This window comes from Melospiza georgiana, chromosome 7, assembly GCF_028018845.1.
Source record: "Melospiza georgiana isolate bMelGeo1 chromosome 7, bMelGeo1.pri, whole genome shotgun sequence".
In the NCBI taxonomy this organism is placed as follows: domain Eukaryota; kingdom Metazoa; phylum Chordata; class Aves; order Passeriformes; family Passerellidae; genus Melospiza; species Melospiza georgiana.
This window is the reverse complement of record NC_080436.1, coordinates 10,317,278-10,336,535: the sequence shown is the minus strand read 5'-3', so window position 1 is coordinate 10,336,535 and position 19,258 is coordinate 10,317,278. Positions and strand designations below refer to the sequence as shown.

The window sequence follows — 19,258 nt, the reverse complement described above, 5'->3', positions numbered from 1 at the left end:
TCCTGGCAGCTGCTCAAATCCAGAAACCATCATGAGTCCACTCTAAGTGCTGCTTTACCCTGGCCTGGTTTTAGGTGCCAAATTACTGCTGGGAGAGGGGACTGGGGGGAGTTTACAGCAGCTGCCAGCCATGGTGGCCAGGGAGAAGCCTTGCCTCTCTCCCAGGGGAAGCTGAGGGTGTAACACACTGAGTTACAGGTGTTTACAATTTGGTTGCAATTAGGGCCTGATCAGCTAGCAAAGTTTTTCACTTAGACAAGGGCTAGCTGGATTCTTTTCCTGTTCTAGAGTTTTTACACATAATTTTTTTTAAAAAAGCCAACAAAATGGGATTTTGCAGTAGTCTCTGTACCACAGACCATGGGATATTCACGTTCACTGGAAGAAAGGCTCTGGTGTCCTATAAAAGAGCTCCAACCTCAGATGACAACTTGCAGTTACCTGGAAAGGCAAATTCCAAGGTAATACCAAAGGCTAAATTAGTGATATTTTAAAGTCATTGATATGTCCTGAAAAACTCCTTGAGGAAGGGCTTTTTCCTCTTGTTTCTTTTCTTCTCTCAGAGAGCCATGGGAATATGGTGCTGTGAAGTAAATGAGATCAGCTGGTGTAACAGAATGAGGAGCTGAAGATCAGAATTAGAGATTTCTTGTATCAGTCTCACTACTTTGTGGGCAGCTTCTTTCATTGTTTTTTTCTGCCGCTCACTCAGCTTCATCCCTCTCTTTCAACTATGTGGACTACAATATTTTCTTCTTTTCTCCATGTCAGCTTGAAATTTAAATGCTTGAAAACAGGTGTTGGTGTTTTCTTCAAGATCAGTTTATACTGAGCAGTTCTGGAGGCTTAAAAGGTAAGGAAGGCAAACAGGGAATTCATGGCTTCAGCCCTCTCTGGGTGAGAGGCTTGGTTCAAGCCACAGTTTTGGATTTATGCACCTCAGTTTTAGACCAACTAGGAAGAAAAGTTTTATTTTTATGGGTTTTTTCCCTCTATGGAGGCAAGTAAAAAGTCTAAAGATGGATTAAGAGCAAAAAACTATGATTTTTTCTCCTACTGTAGGGTGAGGGCTCCTAGGGCTCCCCTTTAGCTGCCTGAGACTGAGCATAGTAGCTATTAGACTCATAATCTATGGATATTTTAATTAATTTTTTCAGGAACTTGAGGCTATACTGGGGATTTAATATTCACAAGGCAGTTGGTCTTGCTGAGAGAGGATTCCAGGAAGATAGAGGATAAAGCAGTTGCAAAAGGAAAAGTTAAACTAAATGAAAATTTAGAAATGCTAATCAAGGAAAAAAGGATTCCCTGCAAGTATACAAATATCATAGGAAAAACAAGGTAAAAATGATAGTTAGACAGTGTTGGTATTATAGTTTAAAAATCATGATAAAGGGTAACAATCAGCAATTCAATGGCTGAAAATTACAGTAAAATTTAGAGTAAAATATATTAATATAATAAAATATATAGTAAAAATATATAGTAAAGTATATAGTAAATATAAAGAAAATATAGTAAATATATAGTAAAATATATATATAGTAAAAATAGATAGTAAAATACATAGTAAAATATAAAAATATAATAAAATTATAGTTAGACAATGTTGGTATTATACGTTAAAAATCATGATTTATAGTTTTAAAAAAAGTTGGTAAAAATTACTATGTTGGTATTATAGATTAAAAATGTTTTTCATTGCTGAAAATTATAGTAAAATATATAGTAAAGTATATAAATAAAATATATATAGCAAAGTATATAGTAAATACAAAAATATATAGTAAATGTATAGTAAAAAATATACAGTAAAAATATATAGTAAAATATATAAATATAATAAAATTATAGTTAGACAATGTTGGTATTATAGTTTAAAGATCATGACAAAGGGTAACAGTCAGCAATTCAATGGCTGAAGTAGAAAATGCCAGAGAAACTGGGAATCCATAGATGTTGTTGTCCATCTGGTGTGTTTATGCTAGAAAGAAATACATAATATTGGGTTATTGTGTCCAGGGTGCCACAGTTTGCTTGCTGGGGGTTGAAAGGTTTTGTTGAAGGGTGTGATTTCAGTCAAGTGCTGCAGAGTTCAGAATGTCCACCAGGAGCCTGTTTGGGCAGAATTGCTATCTGAGTACCAGAACATTTAGACTGTTTTTAGCCTGCCTATTTTACCTGCTGTAAATTCAGAAATTCAGCCTGTGTTAAAATCAATGGTAATGCTTCTTAATGTATGAAATAAATATGAAAGAAACATGAAGGGTATGATGAATTACAGCTGAGAATCACCTGTGTTAAACCCTGCCCCAAGGGAGAACTTCTGTGCACAAAGGGAACACCTCAAACAACAGACCAGCTTTCTTGTAAAGCTGTTGTCAGTTCTGTGAGGAATAAGAAAATATCTTTAGGAACGGCAAAAAAAACCAAACTGCTTTTTCCACAAGCCAATGAAGAGGACACCGGGTGAGGAATGAGTCACAGGTGTTTACAATTTGTTAACAAGTAGGGTCTAATTAGATAGCAAAGTGCTTCTGTTGGAGTAGGGTTTGCTGGATTTCTGCTGTTTTTTGGAGTGCTTTAAACACAATCTCAATTTAAAAAGTTCAGAAAGGAGTTGTTGAAATAGTCCCCGTGCCATGGACTCCAATAGAAGAAAAAGCTCTGGTGTCCTGCAAATGAGCTGCACTTTCAGGTGATGAGCTGAGAGTAATTGGAAAAGTGAAGTTTCAAGGCAATATTGAAACATAAATCAGTAATACTTTGCACTCTTGGTATGATTCAGGCAATTTTTTTGTGGCAGGGTTTCGTTTGTCTGCTTGTTTGGTAGGTTGGATTTTTTTATTGGGTTTTATTTGGCCTTTTTTTTTGAATGTTTTTGTTTTGGTTTTTTTTGGGGGGGGGGTTTGGGTTTTTTGGTTGTTTTTTTTTTTTTTTTTTAATATATTTGTAGTTGTTATTGTTGATTTTTTTCTTGTTTTCCCCAAATGGTAATGTGGTGATATAAAAGTACAGATGTGTGACAGCCATGGCAGCCTACTTAGTGGCTCTGAAAAAAATGAAGGCTTTTACATCAAGTAAATATTTTGTGGTGGTCTTGGTTGTTTCTTTGTGCTTTCTACAAATGTTCCAGAAAATCAGCTTTCATTAGTAGACATCATTAATGGAAGACTTGATGAATGTGTGTGCTTTAGAAAGCAGCCCCCAAAGCTTGAGTTTTAGTGTTGAGTCATTGTTCCCAGCCCCAGTAGCACTGGGGATTGCAAAGGCTATTTTCTTCTGCCATGGCAATTAAGAACAGGTGTTTCCAATGCAGCTTTCCACCAGCCAGCATTCTTACCAGCTGTTTTTATAAAACTCCAATCAAAGGCTTCCTACCATGTAATTGATGTCAAGTTAGTATTATTTTGTATATGTAACTTGCATTTTCCATAAACAGTAATTTATTTTTGCCATCAAATGAGGAGGTTTCCTGCAAGAGCCAGTACTTATAATGAGTTGTTGGAACTGCTGTTATATGCTGCATTAAGTACAGTCATGTCTGTGGTGATGCTGCATTTGTGCTGTCAGGGCCTCCCCAGAGCCTCACTGTTTTCCTTCTGTGTGAGCATGTCCAAATTTTCAGTGCCAAAGCAGGGCAGTGTCTTGGCTCAGTCCCAAATCTGGTGAGATTTTGTAAAAACCAGGATTTATTTGCTCATTTTTTCCTGCTTTGGCTAATTAGAAAGTATTCTCTGAGGATGAATGACCCATATTGTCAATGAGAACTTTTAAGAACTTGATTTTTTTTTAAAATCCCTAACTTTTGCTATCTGATCTTGTTTTAGAGTATCTTTAATGGTCCTGGGCTGCGCAATATTGATGTAGGGACAGGCTCTGCCCTTGCTCCATGGGAAAGGCTGAGTGGCATTTTCAGCATTTGACTGTGGGAGAGCTTTCCTGGCCTGGGCTCCGTGGTGCTGTTTAGTTCCTTATTCTGGCCTCAAGCTTAGTCACTGCCAAGCTACTGTTGCTCCCTAAATGTTATTGTGGTCACTGTTGCTCCTTAAATTTTTGCTAGGATCTGGGGATGACTGAGTTGTACAGCCCCATTGGCCATAAAAAGCTTTTTCAAAAGGCTGGTGCTTCTGGCCTGCCTTGTGGGAGCCTTAAGCCCTTTGTCTAAGCTGCCCCCAAAAGGCTGGTAGCCTGTGACTGCCTGGTTATTCAGACTGAGGCAGGTTTCTTGGATTAAGGGAGGTTAAGATCTTCTATTTCCTCAAAACTGACCTGCCTTGGTGCATGGGCCCTGCTTTGGGTGATGGTGTCTGAATCCCTGCTGATGGCGATGCTCCCTGTGCTTGCAAATGTGAGCTGCTGGATGCAGAGGAGTAGAAAAAGCAAGAAAGAGAAAATTTCATACTAGTACACCATAAACTGCATTCCTTAGAATTACCAGGTTTCCTTCAAACAGAGGAACTGAACTTTGAAAAATCATAGCGGTACCAGAGTTGTGTCCTGCCTTGTTAATTGGTTTCAATCAAGGCAGAAATAGTAAAATTAATAAATAAAGTCAGTTTTATGAAACAACAAGAAATTTTATTAAGATATTTTATTATGTGTCTCTGTAAGGAATAGACCAACAACCATATAAAAGCTTACAAAGATGGTTAACCTTCAACACTATAAATGTGTTAATGTGACAGAAGAAATTCACAATTTTGCATCTTTATTGACTTTTACAGAGTGAAGGGAGAAAATTCTCAACTATGACATACCAATGACAATCTTTGACAGGAGACATTTACAATTGCTTTATATCCTTTAACTTTTTGCTTTTTTGAGCAAGTCAATAACCCTGACTTGCAGAGTTAGGAGTGAAAAATACATTAGCACCATCATATTAGTCTTTTACACTTCCCTAATTTTAGTGGTCTTGACCAGCAATGACAGGAAAGTAGAGAAGCACCTTTGACAAGAGAATACAATCCAACAATAAAATTATGGTGACTACTGACATTAAGGTATTAAACTCTTAAGACAAACTGTACCTTTCACAGCTAATCAGTACAGAAATAAACAATTTTGTACCAAATGAATCCCCGGAATTGACCACTGGGTCCAATGCATTTTGATTGAATTGATTGATTTTTGGTTTGACTCATCAGACACATCCCAGTTTCTGTCCATGTTGAGGTAGTTGAAACAGGGAGGTCGTTCTAGCTTTATGGACTGCATCTTGAAAGAAGGGTAAACTTTGGTACTGGGAGCAATCAGTGCTTTGTAAATTGGCTAACATTCAACTAATAGAACACAGTGTTGTTTTATTAAGTGTTGAAGTTTCATTATAGCACCACGGAGACATGTTTTGAAGATGGAATTCGGTAAAAAAAATAGAGCAAAAAAAAGCATTTTTACTGTATTTTGTGTAATAGCAAAAAAAAAAAAAAAACCCAAAAAAAAACCAAACCAACCCTTGATATCAAATTGATTTTTCCCCCAGAAATTTTGTTAATAAATAACTGGGATACAGATGGGCACCTGTACTAGCTGACAAGGCTGAAACAAAGGAGCACAGTTGGAGTGTGAATCTGTTTGCTGGGGTTTCAGAAAAAGCAGGATCTTTGATTTATAAGAAGCAGACTGGGCCAATGTCCACGCCAAATTCCTGATCAGGACCACCAATATCTAATGGTGCAATATCAACCACCGGCAACCTCATGGTCTTGCGCGTCCTGTATTCGAAAACTGTTTTACCCCACTCACCAGTGTGTTTCTGTGAAGTTAAACAGAAAAGAAAAATTGTTAGAGACACGAGTGCTGGCCTACATGGCAGTCATCCCACAGGTTATCAGCCTTCAGATTTCCTATTCCGGTAGTAACAAACCCTCTCAGCCTGTTGAAGACTGGTTGCTGTCTCTGTAGAAATGACCCCAGGAGGCAAAACTCATGGACAGCATTAGAGTTGTCCATTTGTTCCTGAAAAGGCTGCAGGTGCTGTCAGACCTGCACACTCAGGGATGTTCCTGCTCCCCTCCAGAACTTTCTGCTGCAGGGATGCAATGTTAGATCTGCAAAATGACTGTGTTTGCCCCTTCCCATAACTGCAGCCCATGGCTTCAACCAGCTAGCCTTGGTTTGGTATGACTAGTTTTAGAGTTGACAGGGGATGGATGAAAACTTGGTGACTGTGACTTCCCTGACATTGACTCTAAAGCAAGGAGATATCTATAAAGTACAGATTTAAATGGAAGTGCACCTCACTTCCTACAGTTGCTGCAGGAATTGCTCTTCTGGTGCACAGAATCTAGGTTCCCCCTACTAGCCGTAGCTATGTCCTTTCCTTACCCAGGCCATGCAACCCTCTCTTCCTTTATTATGGGTCTAGTCATCTAGAGGGAATTATTCATTAACTACAGCACTAAATTCCTGTTTACTTACAGTGCAGCCATCTTCCAGAACAGCATATGTGAATTTGCTGTTTCCTTCAGCCTTGATCTCACTTTCTGTAGAGCTCATGAGTTTCAGAGCTTTTTTAACATTGCCACTGTCGTGGTCCATGTAGGCAATGCTGTTCTTGCAGTGGTAGGTGATGTTCTGGGAGGCACGGCTGGAGAGGATGCGCAGGAAGGCCAGCTGAACTTCAGAGACATCCTCTGGGAGCTCAGGATCTCCATAGCTGAACTGCAGAGTACCAACATAGGCAAGAGTGTTTGTTCAGTCATGTCTACGTTCAGGCCACATCAGGATTTTTTCACATACTAATTGTCTCAGTTTAATTTCAGAATTATTTTTTAGTGTGTTGCGTTTGATTTAGTACGCCCAAGCCGGGCTGTTAACTGTGTTCATTTCTCACCTGGAAGCCTCCATTCATAGACTCTCCAAACCAAACGTGTTTCTTTCCACTGTTTCCACTGGTCCACCAGGTTTTCCTTGGCACAGTCCTGGGGTTAGCATTGAGGCAGGTCTCACCAGTTTCCATATTGCAGTAGACTTTAATAGCATCCATCTTGCAGCCTTGGTTAGGATCAACCCAGTACTCTCCTAGAGATAATGGAAAATGTTAAGGGGCTTAATATTTTGGAGAAGAATCTGACTACATGATGGTAAACCTTATTTATATGAGAGATTTCTGAGCCAAATCAGAAAATGTATTAATTTTAACAGAAGAGATGCCAAAGAAAAAAAGATGACACAAAAAGATACTGAGTTCATTTTGAACTGAGTGAATTTTGTAAGGGGAATGAAATTTGGAATAAATTTGGAACTTGTGATGTTTTTCTTTTCCCCCTAAAATGGTTTAAATATATGTTCACTTCTAAGGACACAAAGAGTGGAGTTGAAGTCAAATATATATTCTGTGTAAATATAGTTAAATTGTTTTTATAGTTAAATAATGTTAAAATTGTTTTTACGTTTATCATCTTTTTCATGACATTTGTTTGAAAAAAGGTCAAATTTTTATGGAAGATATCCGCATTTAAATTCTCAAGTTAGAAAAACCAGAAAACCAAAACAATGCCCAAGACCTGCTACCACTGGTGAAAATAAAATCTAAACATACCACTCTTGAGCTCGGGATGGCAGAATTTCAGGTCTCGGCAGTTGCGAGCTGGATTCTTCCGTGACCCATCGGGACTAATGATGTTTTCAATCTGGTTGTTAATGGATTTCATGGAGGAGATGATGTCACCCAGATTGATATCGTTCTCCTTGGGCTCATCTCGGTACTCGTACCCATAGGAAACTGGACCTTTCTCACCAGCACCCAGGGCGGCTGCACCACCACCACAACAAGGGCCAGGAGGTCCAGCAGGACCAGGAAGACCAGGCTGCCCTGGTGGACCCTAAAAAAATAGTGAACAGGTTAAAACTAAAAGTCTGTGTGGACTGTAGTCTTAAAAAAATGAAAATTCTTGCACAAATATGTAGTTTATTTATTCATTAATTAATTCATTAATTAATTTTTTAAACAGATGTATAAACATCTGTTTAATAGATTTTCCAGGCCTTTATTTTCTTAAAATTTTATTGACCATCTTAAAATTTATTTGACCATCTTTATGTGTGGGCTTTGAGAAGGAGCCCTTTCCACTAAAATCCAGAGAATGACCATTTCTTGGCTTTAGCAGGTGACTGTGACAGTGACAACCTTGCAGCTCTAGCCTCTCTAGAGCAGTCTAGGAACCCCATTCCATGGCTTCCCAGACCCAAAAGGAAACTGAGAGGAGGATATTCCATTGTTTGCAGAAAAGCCAGTGGTCAGCTGAGACCACCAAACTGCAAACGAGCTGCATGGCTTTGGATTTTGCCTTGGCAGCTAGATAACCTCCTGCCACAAATCTTGTCCATGAAATCGAGAGCTCCTGAGGGAGCTATTTAGAGTTGAGCATCCTCTGTTTCATGAATGTTCCCAAAGATTTCCTGTGTGAGTTTGCACCATTTACTTACGGCAGGGCCGCTTTCGCCTCTGGTACCGCGGGGGCCGGGAGGACCAATTGGACCTGGGTAACCACTGGTTCCATCTTTTCCAGGTGGCCCAGCTGGGCCTGGGGGACCCTAGAACAATGAAGAACACAGAATAGTTTATCAGATAATTCAGAAATACATTGTGAGGTATTTCAAATATTTCTGTATGATTTCTCAGGTTTTTTTTCTTTCTTCAGCTGCTGTCTGTTAAGATGGCAAAATTAAAATTTATGTTTGTATCTATGTCTATATTAACTGAACAGTCTGAATTTTCCTTGCAGATAGGCTGAGTAAGCAGTTTTTCTTACCCTTGCACCTGAAGCTCCTGGACCTCCAATTGCACCTTGTGGACCCAGGGGACCCTAAAAAAAAGGAAAAGTCAGTCATACACCTCCTAGTAATATCTTGCAACTAACAGCATGTGCCTTAAATAAAGACATTGAAAATGTCTTCAAGATTATACAAAACACACCCTTATAAAAAGGCTGTGTCAGGCATGAGAGAATGATGGTCATTCTTTAACCAGAAAAAAAATATTGAATGTTCTCTTACATGTTTTTATATAGAGATGTGCTATCCAAAATGCAAGAAAGCCAACTGACACCAATGAGCTTTGGATGAACCCTAATATTCATAAAAATACATAGCTATAGCCAAAGTGCTGCAGTTTTAATAATATTACCAGTAATGTTATTGAAATAATTTGATAAACATTCATGATTTCAAATACATTGACAGATTTGTTTTGCATGTGCAGTGCAAAGAACTAAGCCATTTGTTTAAAAGTTGTCTATCATCAAATGAGAATTTATCATTTTTTTTCCTCATGTGATATATTAGACTGCAGGTTCTATTGTCTTATTGAATAAGTTGGTACTGGTGCCATCTTTGGTATGTTAATTGAGTGAGCTTTGGTTTCTTGATTCTTACTTGGATCATGGGGGTTATTCATACATTTCTTTAGAATAAATCCCTTCTTAAATATTTCCTGGTCATAAAAATCAATGGCATGCCTTTCTGTTCTTGCCCTTCTGTTCTCTTAGCTGTGTTCAAATGATAATGCATGTTTTAGGGTAAGAAAGGGATAGAAAGAGTATGGAATTCAGTAGTTTACAATTTCCTGCCCATTTTGCCCCAGTATTACTTTCTATAAAAGATACATGGCAGAAGAGATGTATTTGGACTCTGAGGTAGCTTTAGTTGTCTGTCTAGGATAGATTTCTAACAGACATAGGCATTCCAACCCCTATTTGTCTCTTTCCTAATTAAATCAGGAATAGCCTGATTTTATTATAAAAGAATATATAAGAAATTTTTATTGAAAGGGTTGTAGTAAACCCATATTTACTTCCTAACAGCTTCTTCCAGATCTATAATTATGCTTATGTCAGGCTGATTCAGGGAATCTGGATTGTGAAACATCTGACAATCAAATTTTCATGGATTCCCATCAAATTAGCTAAGGTTAATTAGGTGCCTGGGGCCTAAACACAGAAGCTAAGATCAGCTGTAATTCCCAATCCAATGCAAAATACTCACAGGAGGACCAGGGAGACCAGGGGTACCAGGAAACCCTCTGTGACCCTTTATGCCATTGCTGCCTCGTTCACCAGGTTCACCTTTATCACCACGAGGACCTTGAGGACCCTGTCAGGGTAGATTTGCAATAAAAGGAAGATAGAAGGAGATAAGAGCATTGCCCATATAACAGGAAATAATGAATGGATAACATCACAAATACTTTAAATATGACTTACAGCAGGACCACGAGCACCAGCAGGACCAGTAGAGCCAGGAGGGCCAGGTGGACCCTGTGACATGGTAAGAATGAGAAGGCGTGAATCACTTGGAACTGCTTAGCCCACCTCTTTATTTCCAGATAAGCTGTATGTTCACAGCCAGCAGGTGTTGGGAAACAAGGGGAAGATCCACACACACTAGAATCAGCAAGAATCCTGGCCAGGCCATTTTTGTACCAATGTCAGCCTTTCTCAGCTGCCTGTAGGCTCTGATCTGTACACAGGCACTACAGCCTTTCTTCCCTCTCCCAGTGAGGTGCTCACTGTGCTGGTGTCAGCACTCCTGAGAAATAACTTGAGGGCTTCCAAAGTTACTCCCTTAGTTTAAATAAATAACACATTGCTTGTGCTGCATGAGCACCAGATGGGATGGAAATTAGGACAGGGCCTGGTGGGATGATCTGCTTTTTGGCATCCTATGGAGTACATTAATTTTGGGCTTAATTTCTTCAAGTTGTCAGAACCTAAACTCTGAGATTTCTTTCTTCTGGATATTCTTGTAGAACCAGTCCTTGATATCAAGAAACTCTGACAATAACAAACTCTTTAAAACTTCCTCTCTATTCCTGAATGAAATGGACTTTGCCTAGGAAGGGTATGTAAGTAAGCAGTAATCCATTTACTTTGGTCTTACCTGAAATCCTCTTTCACCAGATTTTCCAGGTGCACCAGCATTACCTGCAGGTCCAGGATGGCCAGGGGGTCCTGGAGGGCCAGGAGAGCCATTGTCACCACGGTCACCCTGAAGACAGTAAGGGGTAATGAACATCATGTTTTATAGCACTTAATATAAGGAGTATATTCAGTGGAGCACAGCAGGTTCAAGGAACAAATTACATAGCATATATATTGCATATGTAGTTAATGTAGTTCATGTCTCATTGGTGGGCAGTCTAAGGATACTGGGGGTTTCTTACTTTGCCTCCTGGGGATCCATCACGTCCAGGCAAGCCATCGGAGCCAGGGTTACCCTGCAAAACAGAGTGGCACAGTTTGTTCATAAACTGCATGACCAGTAGACAGCTTGTTTCCCAGTAAGCTTGAACAATACTCATCAAAGAAAGTTTTCAAGAGGGAAGAGTTGGAGTGGTTTCAAGAGGGAGGTTGAGTGGCTCCTAAAAGACCTGTAAGACCTGCATTATTTTGTAGGCAGTGCAGTTCCAAGCGAGACAGATGATGTCTGCAGGCAGGGAATGGGATAGCAGGGACAGGAGGCCACATCTTACAGGAGGGCAGAATCTGCCCAGGCCCCTGCCTTGTCAACCTTAAAGCATATTTGCCCCCAAAAGCTCCCATTTGTAACTCACAAGGTAGCATGGAAATCCCATCCACTCACATCTCTGCCAGGCTCTCCAGGTAAGCCTCTTTGTCCAATAGGACCTTGGGGACCCGGAGCACCGCGTTCTCCTGGGATACCATTGGTGCCTGGTTTGCCATCTTCACCCTGAACAAAAAGAGAAAGGATTCCATTGCAGATAATGTTGTTAGGACACACCAGTGCATTTTGCATCTTATTGACTGTGCCGGGAATTTGGAGACCTAATGAAGTGATGGGCCAATGTGGCTTTCCTGGTTGTGAATACACAAAACAAGAGGTAGAAACTTGGCCAAACCGGTTTCTTTTCAGTGCTGGTAATATTCATGCAAAGCCATTGAATGTTCCTCATTGACTGACAACTAAGAAATAATAAACAGATATGTCTCTTCTTATGCCCAAAAACAGTGGCCAAAGCTGTTAACCAAAAAATGCTGGTCTATCACGACATACGTGATAAAATACAAACCAAGCCTCACCCTACCTTTTCTCAAGGGAGGTGAGGGTACTTTTCTGTCTGGGTCATAATATTTAAGCAAGAAACATATTGAGAATTAAGCAAGGGTAAACAATAAGTGGTAGGTGAGACTATGACTTGGATCTTGTACGCAGGAGAGGTCACAGTTTCCTCCTCTTCATGACCCTCCCAAAGTGTGTGGAGTGGGTAATGTACTCCTAGATATACAATATATATAATAAAATCTGAAATACAACCTCACATCCTACAGCAGCTGGATACCAGCCATTTAAAAGCCTGATCTTATGCATGTAAACACAAATAACTGTAAATTCTCCCATTTCTGGACTAGAAAGCATTCAACTCCCCAACACCTCCAATACATTCCTTACTTTTTGTGTCTCTAAGCTATTTTTAGCACTTTTTGCCTCTCTATGCTAATTTTAGCAGCAGGGTTGGGGTTGTGTTGAGGCTGTAGGTGCAGTGGAGGGCTCTCACCTTGGCCCCTGCCATCCCGGGGGGGCCGCTGGGGCCACGCAGGCCCGGCAGACCCGTGTTCCCCCGGCCACCAACGATGCCTTGAGGACCTGGCTCACCTGGAGCCCCCTGTTTGAGAAAAGATTGCTGCAGTCAGTGGGAGCACCTTCAACATTCCACAGGTGGCTGCTTGTTCTGGACAGACATAATCCCTGTCTCCTGGTTGAAGGGACACTTACCCTTTCTCCTCGGGCTCCTGGGGGCCCTTTTTCTCCTGGTGCGCCGGGCTCACCTCTGATTCCAGCAGGTCCTGGACCTCCAGGAGCACCAGAACTGCCAGGGGGTCCGGGAGGCCCATCCTTGCCTGCAGGGCCTGCGTTACCAGGGGGACCTGGGCTACCCTGTAAGGAGTTTTAAGAAGGAAAGTGTGAGCTGCACACATGCACTGGCATTGGTCTCATGAAAGCCAGCCAGACCTGAGTCATTGCCTGAAGGCAGATTTGGGGTCCAGCCCCGTGCACCCAAATCTAATCTGGTGTTGTAAGAGAATCCTTTCATGTATCCCTTTCACAGCTGGCATTTTTTATCCCTGCTGTCTGGACGTACACCTGCACATTTTGGATGCCCAGTGCCTGGAATGCATCCTACACAGGGTACACATTCCTTACTCATGGCTCTACCACAGAAACTGGAAATAGGCTGCAGGCCCTTCTGCTTTCTTGAATCACTCCTGCCATATGCCTTTAATATGTTGTCTTGGACATGTACAGAATGAAATGGCTTTCATTACAGTTTTAGCTGAGCCAATGAATGGAAAGAATTGCATTGGCTCTAATGGTACCTTAATTAAAATTCTGCTTTCTATTCCATACCATAAGGAGGATAAACTCTTTTGTGCAGATTTTTTTTCTGAAGTACAAATATCATGTTCAGAATGTTTTTGCATAATATATTAATATATGTCTGAATGTATCCACAAAGTAATACTAAAAGAAAAAGGGGATAAGCCAACTTACATTGTTACCAGGGGGACCAGGTAGACCACGGGCACCAGGGAAACCAGCAGCACCCTAGAGGAGATCAATACTTTTAGTTGGTATTTTCTGAGAAGTGGAAAAACAGGAAAAAATTGATTTTTACATACCTGCTGTGTTTAAATTATAGTCATGTTTTGTTTGAAACCTGAATTAAATGTCCTGACACGGAACAAAAAGTCAATTTTTTTTTTTTTTTGTAAGAGGAGGTCACAGACTCTCCTTAAACTTGAGTTAATGGGATTTGAGATAGTTGGCAAAGATGGCAAGTAAATTTAATAACTGTTGAGATAAGCCATTGTAGAGCTTGGGGTCATTGTGTCAAAAGCTATTTTGGCACCTTATATTAAAATTGAGGTAATCCAGATCACTATAGACTTCTACTTTAATTACTCCTTCTAGAACACTTTAAATATTCTTGCACTGTAAATACTATAGTCATTGAAGTTCTTATTTTTCATTTAGGTAACATTTTTTGTAATAGGTAGAGGCATTTAGCAGTGACTAAGTAGGAGAGATACTCACAGGCCCACCAGGAGATCCACGGTCTCCTTTTATTCCTTGGGGACCAGGTGGACCCTACACGGAAGGAAGTAGATAAAGCAAAGGATTTTATAAAGATTCAAATTATAGCAAGTGACAGTAAGTTTCAGGCAGTTCATCTCCTTGCACTTGGGCCCACTGAGGCTGAGGGAGGGCTGAAGAAACCTCTCCACAGCTACACGAACAGCAAACACTTACTGGGGCACCAGGGCCGCCCTGTGGACCAGCTGCTCCAGGGGGTCCGGCCTCTCCTCTCAGACCAGGGGGGCCTCTTTCTCCTTTGCCACCAGGCTCTCCATTTTGGCCCTGTAGAAAAATTATAGTGTTATATTACCACTAAAAAAAGCAGATGATACTGTGACAAGAAATGCTGTCCAGGTACTCATCTGAAGTAACTATTAAATTGTGTGAATGCAGTTGAACTGTACTGCCCCATTGCAGGAGGGGAAGGACAAAGCCATATTGTCCTATGTGTGCCTGAGTAGTGCAGGAAGAGCAGTGCAGACACTTACTGGGGCTCCAGGGAAGCCAGCAGGCCCAGGAAGACCTTGTTCTCCTCGTTCACCCTGTAGAAAACCACATGTCAGCAATGGAAGATGTTAGAAAGATAAACTTCACTTTAAACGTTAGAGAATGCTGCTGTTAAGGCTGCTGAAGTTTCTTTGTCTTACCAGCCTTTGGAGAAAAACCCCACACATCTGATCCAAAACAACTTTTGCTCCAAAGAACTAAACAGAGCTGTTCAGGAATTAACTGATAAATGTCTAAAATGTGGTAAACTTAACTCAGCTACACCTGTATGAGCCCTGACTGTTCAACTGAGATCCCAGAGTGTTAAATATAAAAAAATAAAGACAAAAAAGAGTATTTCTGAAAGTTTACATAACTTTAAATCAAGATGGACATGACTGTTGCTCACACTCCTGCCTTGCTCTGTCACCACAGCCCTCTGATTCCTTTGCAATGTTAAAAGCCCCGATTTTCTGAAGCCTTTGGTACTTATAAATCCCAAGAGTCAACAGGAGCTGAATGTGCTTGGCTTATTTACAACTCAAGCCAAAAATATTGCTGATAGTTTTGGTGCAGCACTGATATCCACAGCAGGCAAGAGGAGCCATGGTGAGGTTATACAGGAAGAAAAGTTCTGTCACTTACAGGACCTCCACGGGAACCCATCGGGCCAGGGGCACCTGCTGGGCCAGTCTCTCCCTGCAGGGAACAAGGATGGTCACGGGGTGTTTGTCTTCCTCCCTGGGACAGCCACCCCTGGGACTCCTTACAGTCCAAACCCCTTTGTGAGCGTGCTTTACCTTATCTCCAGGGGGGCCGGCAGGACCAGGAGGGCCAATGGGACCTACATTGCCCTAAACAATTGGAAAATGGGAAAATTATGTATTTTATATCAAAATATGACAGTGTAAACTCTTCTGATTTGATCAATAGTGTTTGTGTTTCAGTGTAAGCAGGTTGCCAAAGACACTTAAATGAAGCAAGTTACAGTGCCAAAGTGCATCTGCACACCACGTTTTGGAGTGATGCTCTGAAATCACACCACTTTGCAGTGTGAGAGATCTCCAACTGAGCGATTTCTTTCTTTTCCCCACCATCCAAACCTAATCCAAAACCACCTGAAATTAATAGGTCCCTTTCACTGGTCTACAATAAAAGTGACCTGTTGCCCTAATTTCCAGTTAGATAGTTGATCCACATTTCTTCAGCATCTCCTGGCTAGCTCCCTGAGTTATTTCTTTCCTGAAAATTTAATCTGTACCTTATGGTCAGAAATAAATTTTTTATATTTCCTACAACTCAACCAAGCTGCATTTGTACATTTTTCATCCCTCATTACTTTCATGTATATACTGCCTGCAGGTGGTGATTTGATAGATGTATGTATTTCAAGTGCCTATTTTATGTGTATTTGCTATATAGATGAATACATATATCATATTTAGTAACCTGCAGGAATATTCTGTATGAGAATATTTACTACCAATGTCTTTTTGTGATTCATTATAACATCAGTCAGGTAGATTTTCTCTTTCCCTCTAAAACATGATTTCTTTCCCTCTAAAACATTGTCCCAGTCAACTACAATCTTTCTCCAAAAATTTCCATTACATTTACACAAGGAGTGGTAATCACAAAAACCAGTATTGGGCCTAATTTAGTTTACAAACCCAGTTTTGCACTGCTGGAGTGAAGCACAATGAGATAACAACTGTAGCTGTCCTAGACAGTATTATTCAGTGTGAGGTTACTCCTGTTCTAAGAGCTGACTGTGTAAAGCTGATGGATAAACTGTTGGATGTTTAAATACTCACTCTCTCTCCTCTTGCACCAGGAAGGCCATCAGCACCTTTACCACCAGGTTCTCCCTAGGAATTTTAAGACATAAAAACCATGAGCAAAAAGGAAGCATGAGGAGGTGAACCTGAATTGGGGGGGAGGATCTCATACTGAGGGTCTCTCAGTAGCCAGGTTTCCTTAATGAAACTGGGGATGATATTTTGCCCAGTATTCAGCATCAGATACTGCATCCTTTGATGAGGAAAAAAACCCAAATTGATTCAAAATCAAGCCAGGCCAAATTGTCTTTCCATGATATGAACTATTCTCATCATTAATTAGATTCATTAGAACTGTTTTGATTTACCCATCCCCCAAGACACCCAGTGCAGCAAAGTATCTAGCACAGATTAAACTGAGGGAGAAATCTCATATTTTTTAATATCTAGACCCCACATCCCATTGCTAAATCAACAGTGCTGCTACAGAGTCTGCACCTCTGAAATCAGGCCAAAGTGAAGACATGGACAAACCCAGTGCCTTATGGGACACTTGACATTAAATCATCATAAAATCAAAAGTGTGTGTGTGTTACCCTCTCCCCTTTTGGTCCAGGGCTTCCAGAAGCTCCTCTTTCTCCTGGCATTCCCTGTAAGCCAGGCAGTCCTGTGCCTCCAGGGGGACCAGGTGGGCCAGGAGGACCCTAAGGAGTAACAAAAAATAATTAGAAAAAAAAATTTAACCCAAATGGTAGCAGAATAGCAGAAAAGGAAACATTCTGTGGGTACCTTGGCACCTTCTGTGCCAGCAGGACCTGGTCCACCTCTTGTTCCAGGAGGTCCTGGAGGACCTTGTGCACCACGTTCTCCTGGGATACCATTTTCACCCTGTGATAAAAAAATGAGTTATTCTTTGTTCTCAGGCTCATATTTTGTTACTTAATTTATGTCATTACAAAATTTGCTTTATTATTTACCTTAGGTCCTGGGAATCCAGGTCCTCCAATATCACCCTTTGGCCCCTGGTTATGAGAAAATAAATGTAAGTTAGCCATGAACTTCTCTTAGTACATCTGCACTGTGGTTGGCACTATGTTGGCACTCCTCTATTATTCCCCCAAATCAGACTTTGCTGCTCTGAGGGGAGCTGAGAGCTGTCTGAATTTAAAACCATGATTTAGCAAGAACTTTTCATTAATTTTTATTACTTAAAAAAAAAAAAGGAATTTACTACTTACTGGTTCTCCAGGCTTTCCGTTCTCTCCAGCTGGTCCTGGTCCGCCAGGCAATCCCTATGTGAAAGAACAGCATTACCCATGGTACACAGATAAGTTATGCCTTTTCCATCTTCAGAGTTTTGCTTTAAACACAAAGAAGTGTGGCCAACTCATTCCTTGTAACTTTTGTAAAGTGGTTGATCTGTTATATTCTATTATATTCAAAATATGTTGATATCTGGCACTCCAGTATAAATGTTCAGATGCCTATATATATATATTTAATTTTATGTGTGTTACTCTATTAAAAAGAATCAGAAAACAATGAACACACAGTACCTGGAGGCCAGGTGGGCCTGCTGGTCCTGGTTCTCCTCTCTCTCCAGAAGCTCCCTAGAATCAAACAAATGAGGAAGAAAATCCATGAACTTGCCTGAGAACACTTTAATATGTAAACATCTCCTCACCACCTTTAATCTACACCTGATGATGGCATTGCACAAGCTCTAAAACCAATGTATGTTGGTGTTGTGGTTTTTGCTCTTTTCACTCCAACTCTTAGATGTGATTCAGCAGACACATTTTAATTTTACAGGAGTTTGAAATGCCATAAACATAAAAGGGAGCAACAATACATTTCTGCTAGAAAAGACCAAGAGCTCTAAATTGACTTTTCATTTCAATCTATATGAAGTACACCTGACTCAAGCTTCTCCCACCAAAGTTTTGAATATTCGTTCATTAAAACAATGGCAAAGAAGAGCTCTTTTATTTGTCTTCATAAAGGAGATTTATTTATATCATTAAAAATATTTTGCTTCTGCTAAATTCCCAGTTTCTATCTGTAGCTGCCAGACCCCCAGTCATTGCCTCAAATGGGCCCACCACACTTACAGTAGGTCCTGGAGGACCTGGAAGGCCAACATCACCATTCTTCCCAGCAAGACCCTATTCAAAGACAAAATTAGGCTACGGTTAGAAAATGATACCACTTTTGTAAGTCTCATCAAGTTATTATTAATACTGTGTCATTATTAAACAAAATATTAGCAAAACTTACAGGTGGTCCAGGGGGTCCACCAGGGCCTCTTTCTCCATTCTTGCCTGGTGCACCCTTACAAAAAAGAAAAACTACATTTGAAATACTTGTTTCTGGTCAGTGGACAATTGTCTAAAGCAGCAGAATGAGATAGCCCACTGTGGAGCAATTTAGTTTAACATTTGACTCATCAAGGATCAGCACAGAAGAGGAGAAATCCCACTCACCTCATTGCCCTTAGGACCAGGGAAACCCATCACACCAGGCTGGCCACGGGGGCCTGGAGGGCCAGGTGGGCCAGAGCGTCCAGATTCACCCTGGTTGCCCTGGAATAAGCAAAAAGAAAGGAAGATGTGGCATCTGTGAGGTGAAATAAAGCAATTCCCTGGACTCATTCAACATTGAGTGAAGGGGAGACAGTGTTCAAAACTCATTATGTGTTCTGTACTGCAACTGTGGCCCATCTACTCTGTATTTTACACAGCACCAAATGACAGAGTTTGCAGGCTGCTCTTACAATGATGCAGCATAAAAAGGGCTGTGGTAGTTAAAGCAAACAGAGAGGAGGGAATAAATCTGGCTATGATAACAACCTGTCATGTGGGTGCTGTGGGATTAGGGTAGGGTTGGGTCAGCAG

At 40.7% G+C, this 19,258-nt stretch overlaps 1 protein-coding gene across 1 annotated transcript in view; it reads right to left on the bottom strand.

Moving 5' to 3' along the window:
* Positions 1-5,393: 5,393 nt before the first annotated feature.
* COL3A1 (collagen type III alpha 1 chain) overlaps positions 5,394-19,258 on the bottom strand; it is a 47,974-nt gene continuing 34,109 nt past the window's right edge. The window contains exons 25-52 of the mRNA XM_058027975.1: positions 18,848-18,946; positions 18,642-18,695; positions 18,476-18,529; positions 17,921-17,974; positions 17,603-17,656; positions 17,342-17,386; positions 17,154-17,252; positions 16,961-17,068; positions 16,401-16,454; positions 15,387-15,440; positions 15,232-15,285; positions 14,589-14,642; positions 14,275-14,382; positions 14,059-14,112; positions 13,516-13,569; positions 12,739-12,900; positions 12,521-12,628; positions 11,587-11,694; positions 11,168-11,221; positions 10,885-10,992; positions 10,209-10,262; positions 9,991-10,098; positions 8,760-8,813; positions 8,434-8,541; positions 7,547-7,829; positions 6,839-7,026; positions 6,424-6,666; positions 5,394-5,758 (exon numbers count right to left, since the gene is read on the bottom strand). Coding sequence (XP_057883958.1) covers positions 5,612-5,758; positions 6,424-6,666; positions 6,839-7,026; positions 7,547-7,829; positions 8,434-8,541; positions 8,760-8,813; positions 9,991-10,098; positions 10,209-10,262; positions 10,885-10,992; positions 11,168-11,221; positions 11,587-11,694; positions 12,521-12,628; positions 12,739-12,900; positions 13,516-13,569; positions 14,059-14,112; positions 14,275-14,382; positions 14,589-14,642; positions 15,232-15,285; positions 15,387-15,440; positions 16,401-16,454; positions 16,961-17,068; positions 17,154-17,252; positions 17,342-17,386; positions 17,603-17,656; positions 17,921-17,974; positions 18,476-18,529; positions 18,642-18,695; positions 18,848-18,946 — 2,724 coding nt within the window. The 3' untranslated portion in view covers positions 5,394-5,611. The remainder of the gene's footprint in view (positions 5,759-6,423; positions 6,667-6,838; positions 7,027-7,546; positions 7,830-8,433; positions 8,542-8,759; positions 8,814-9,990; positions 10,099-10,208; positions 10,263-10,884; positions 10,993-11,167; positions 11,222-11,586; positions 11,695-12,520; positions 12,629-12,738; positions 12,901-13,515; positions 13,570-14,058; positions 14,113-14,274; positions 14,383-14,588; positions 14,643-15,231; positions 15,286-15,386; positions 15,441-16,400; positions 16,455-16,960; positions 17,069-17,153; positions 17,253-17,341; positions 17,387-17,602; positions 17,657-17,920; positions 17,975-18,475; positions 18,530-18,641; positions 18,696-18,847; positions 18,947-19,258) is intronic.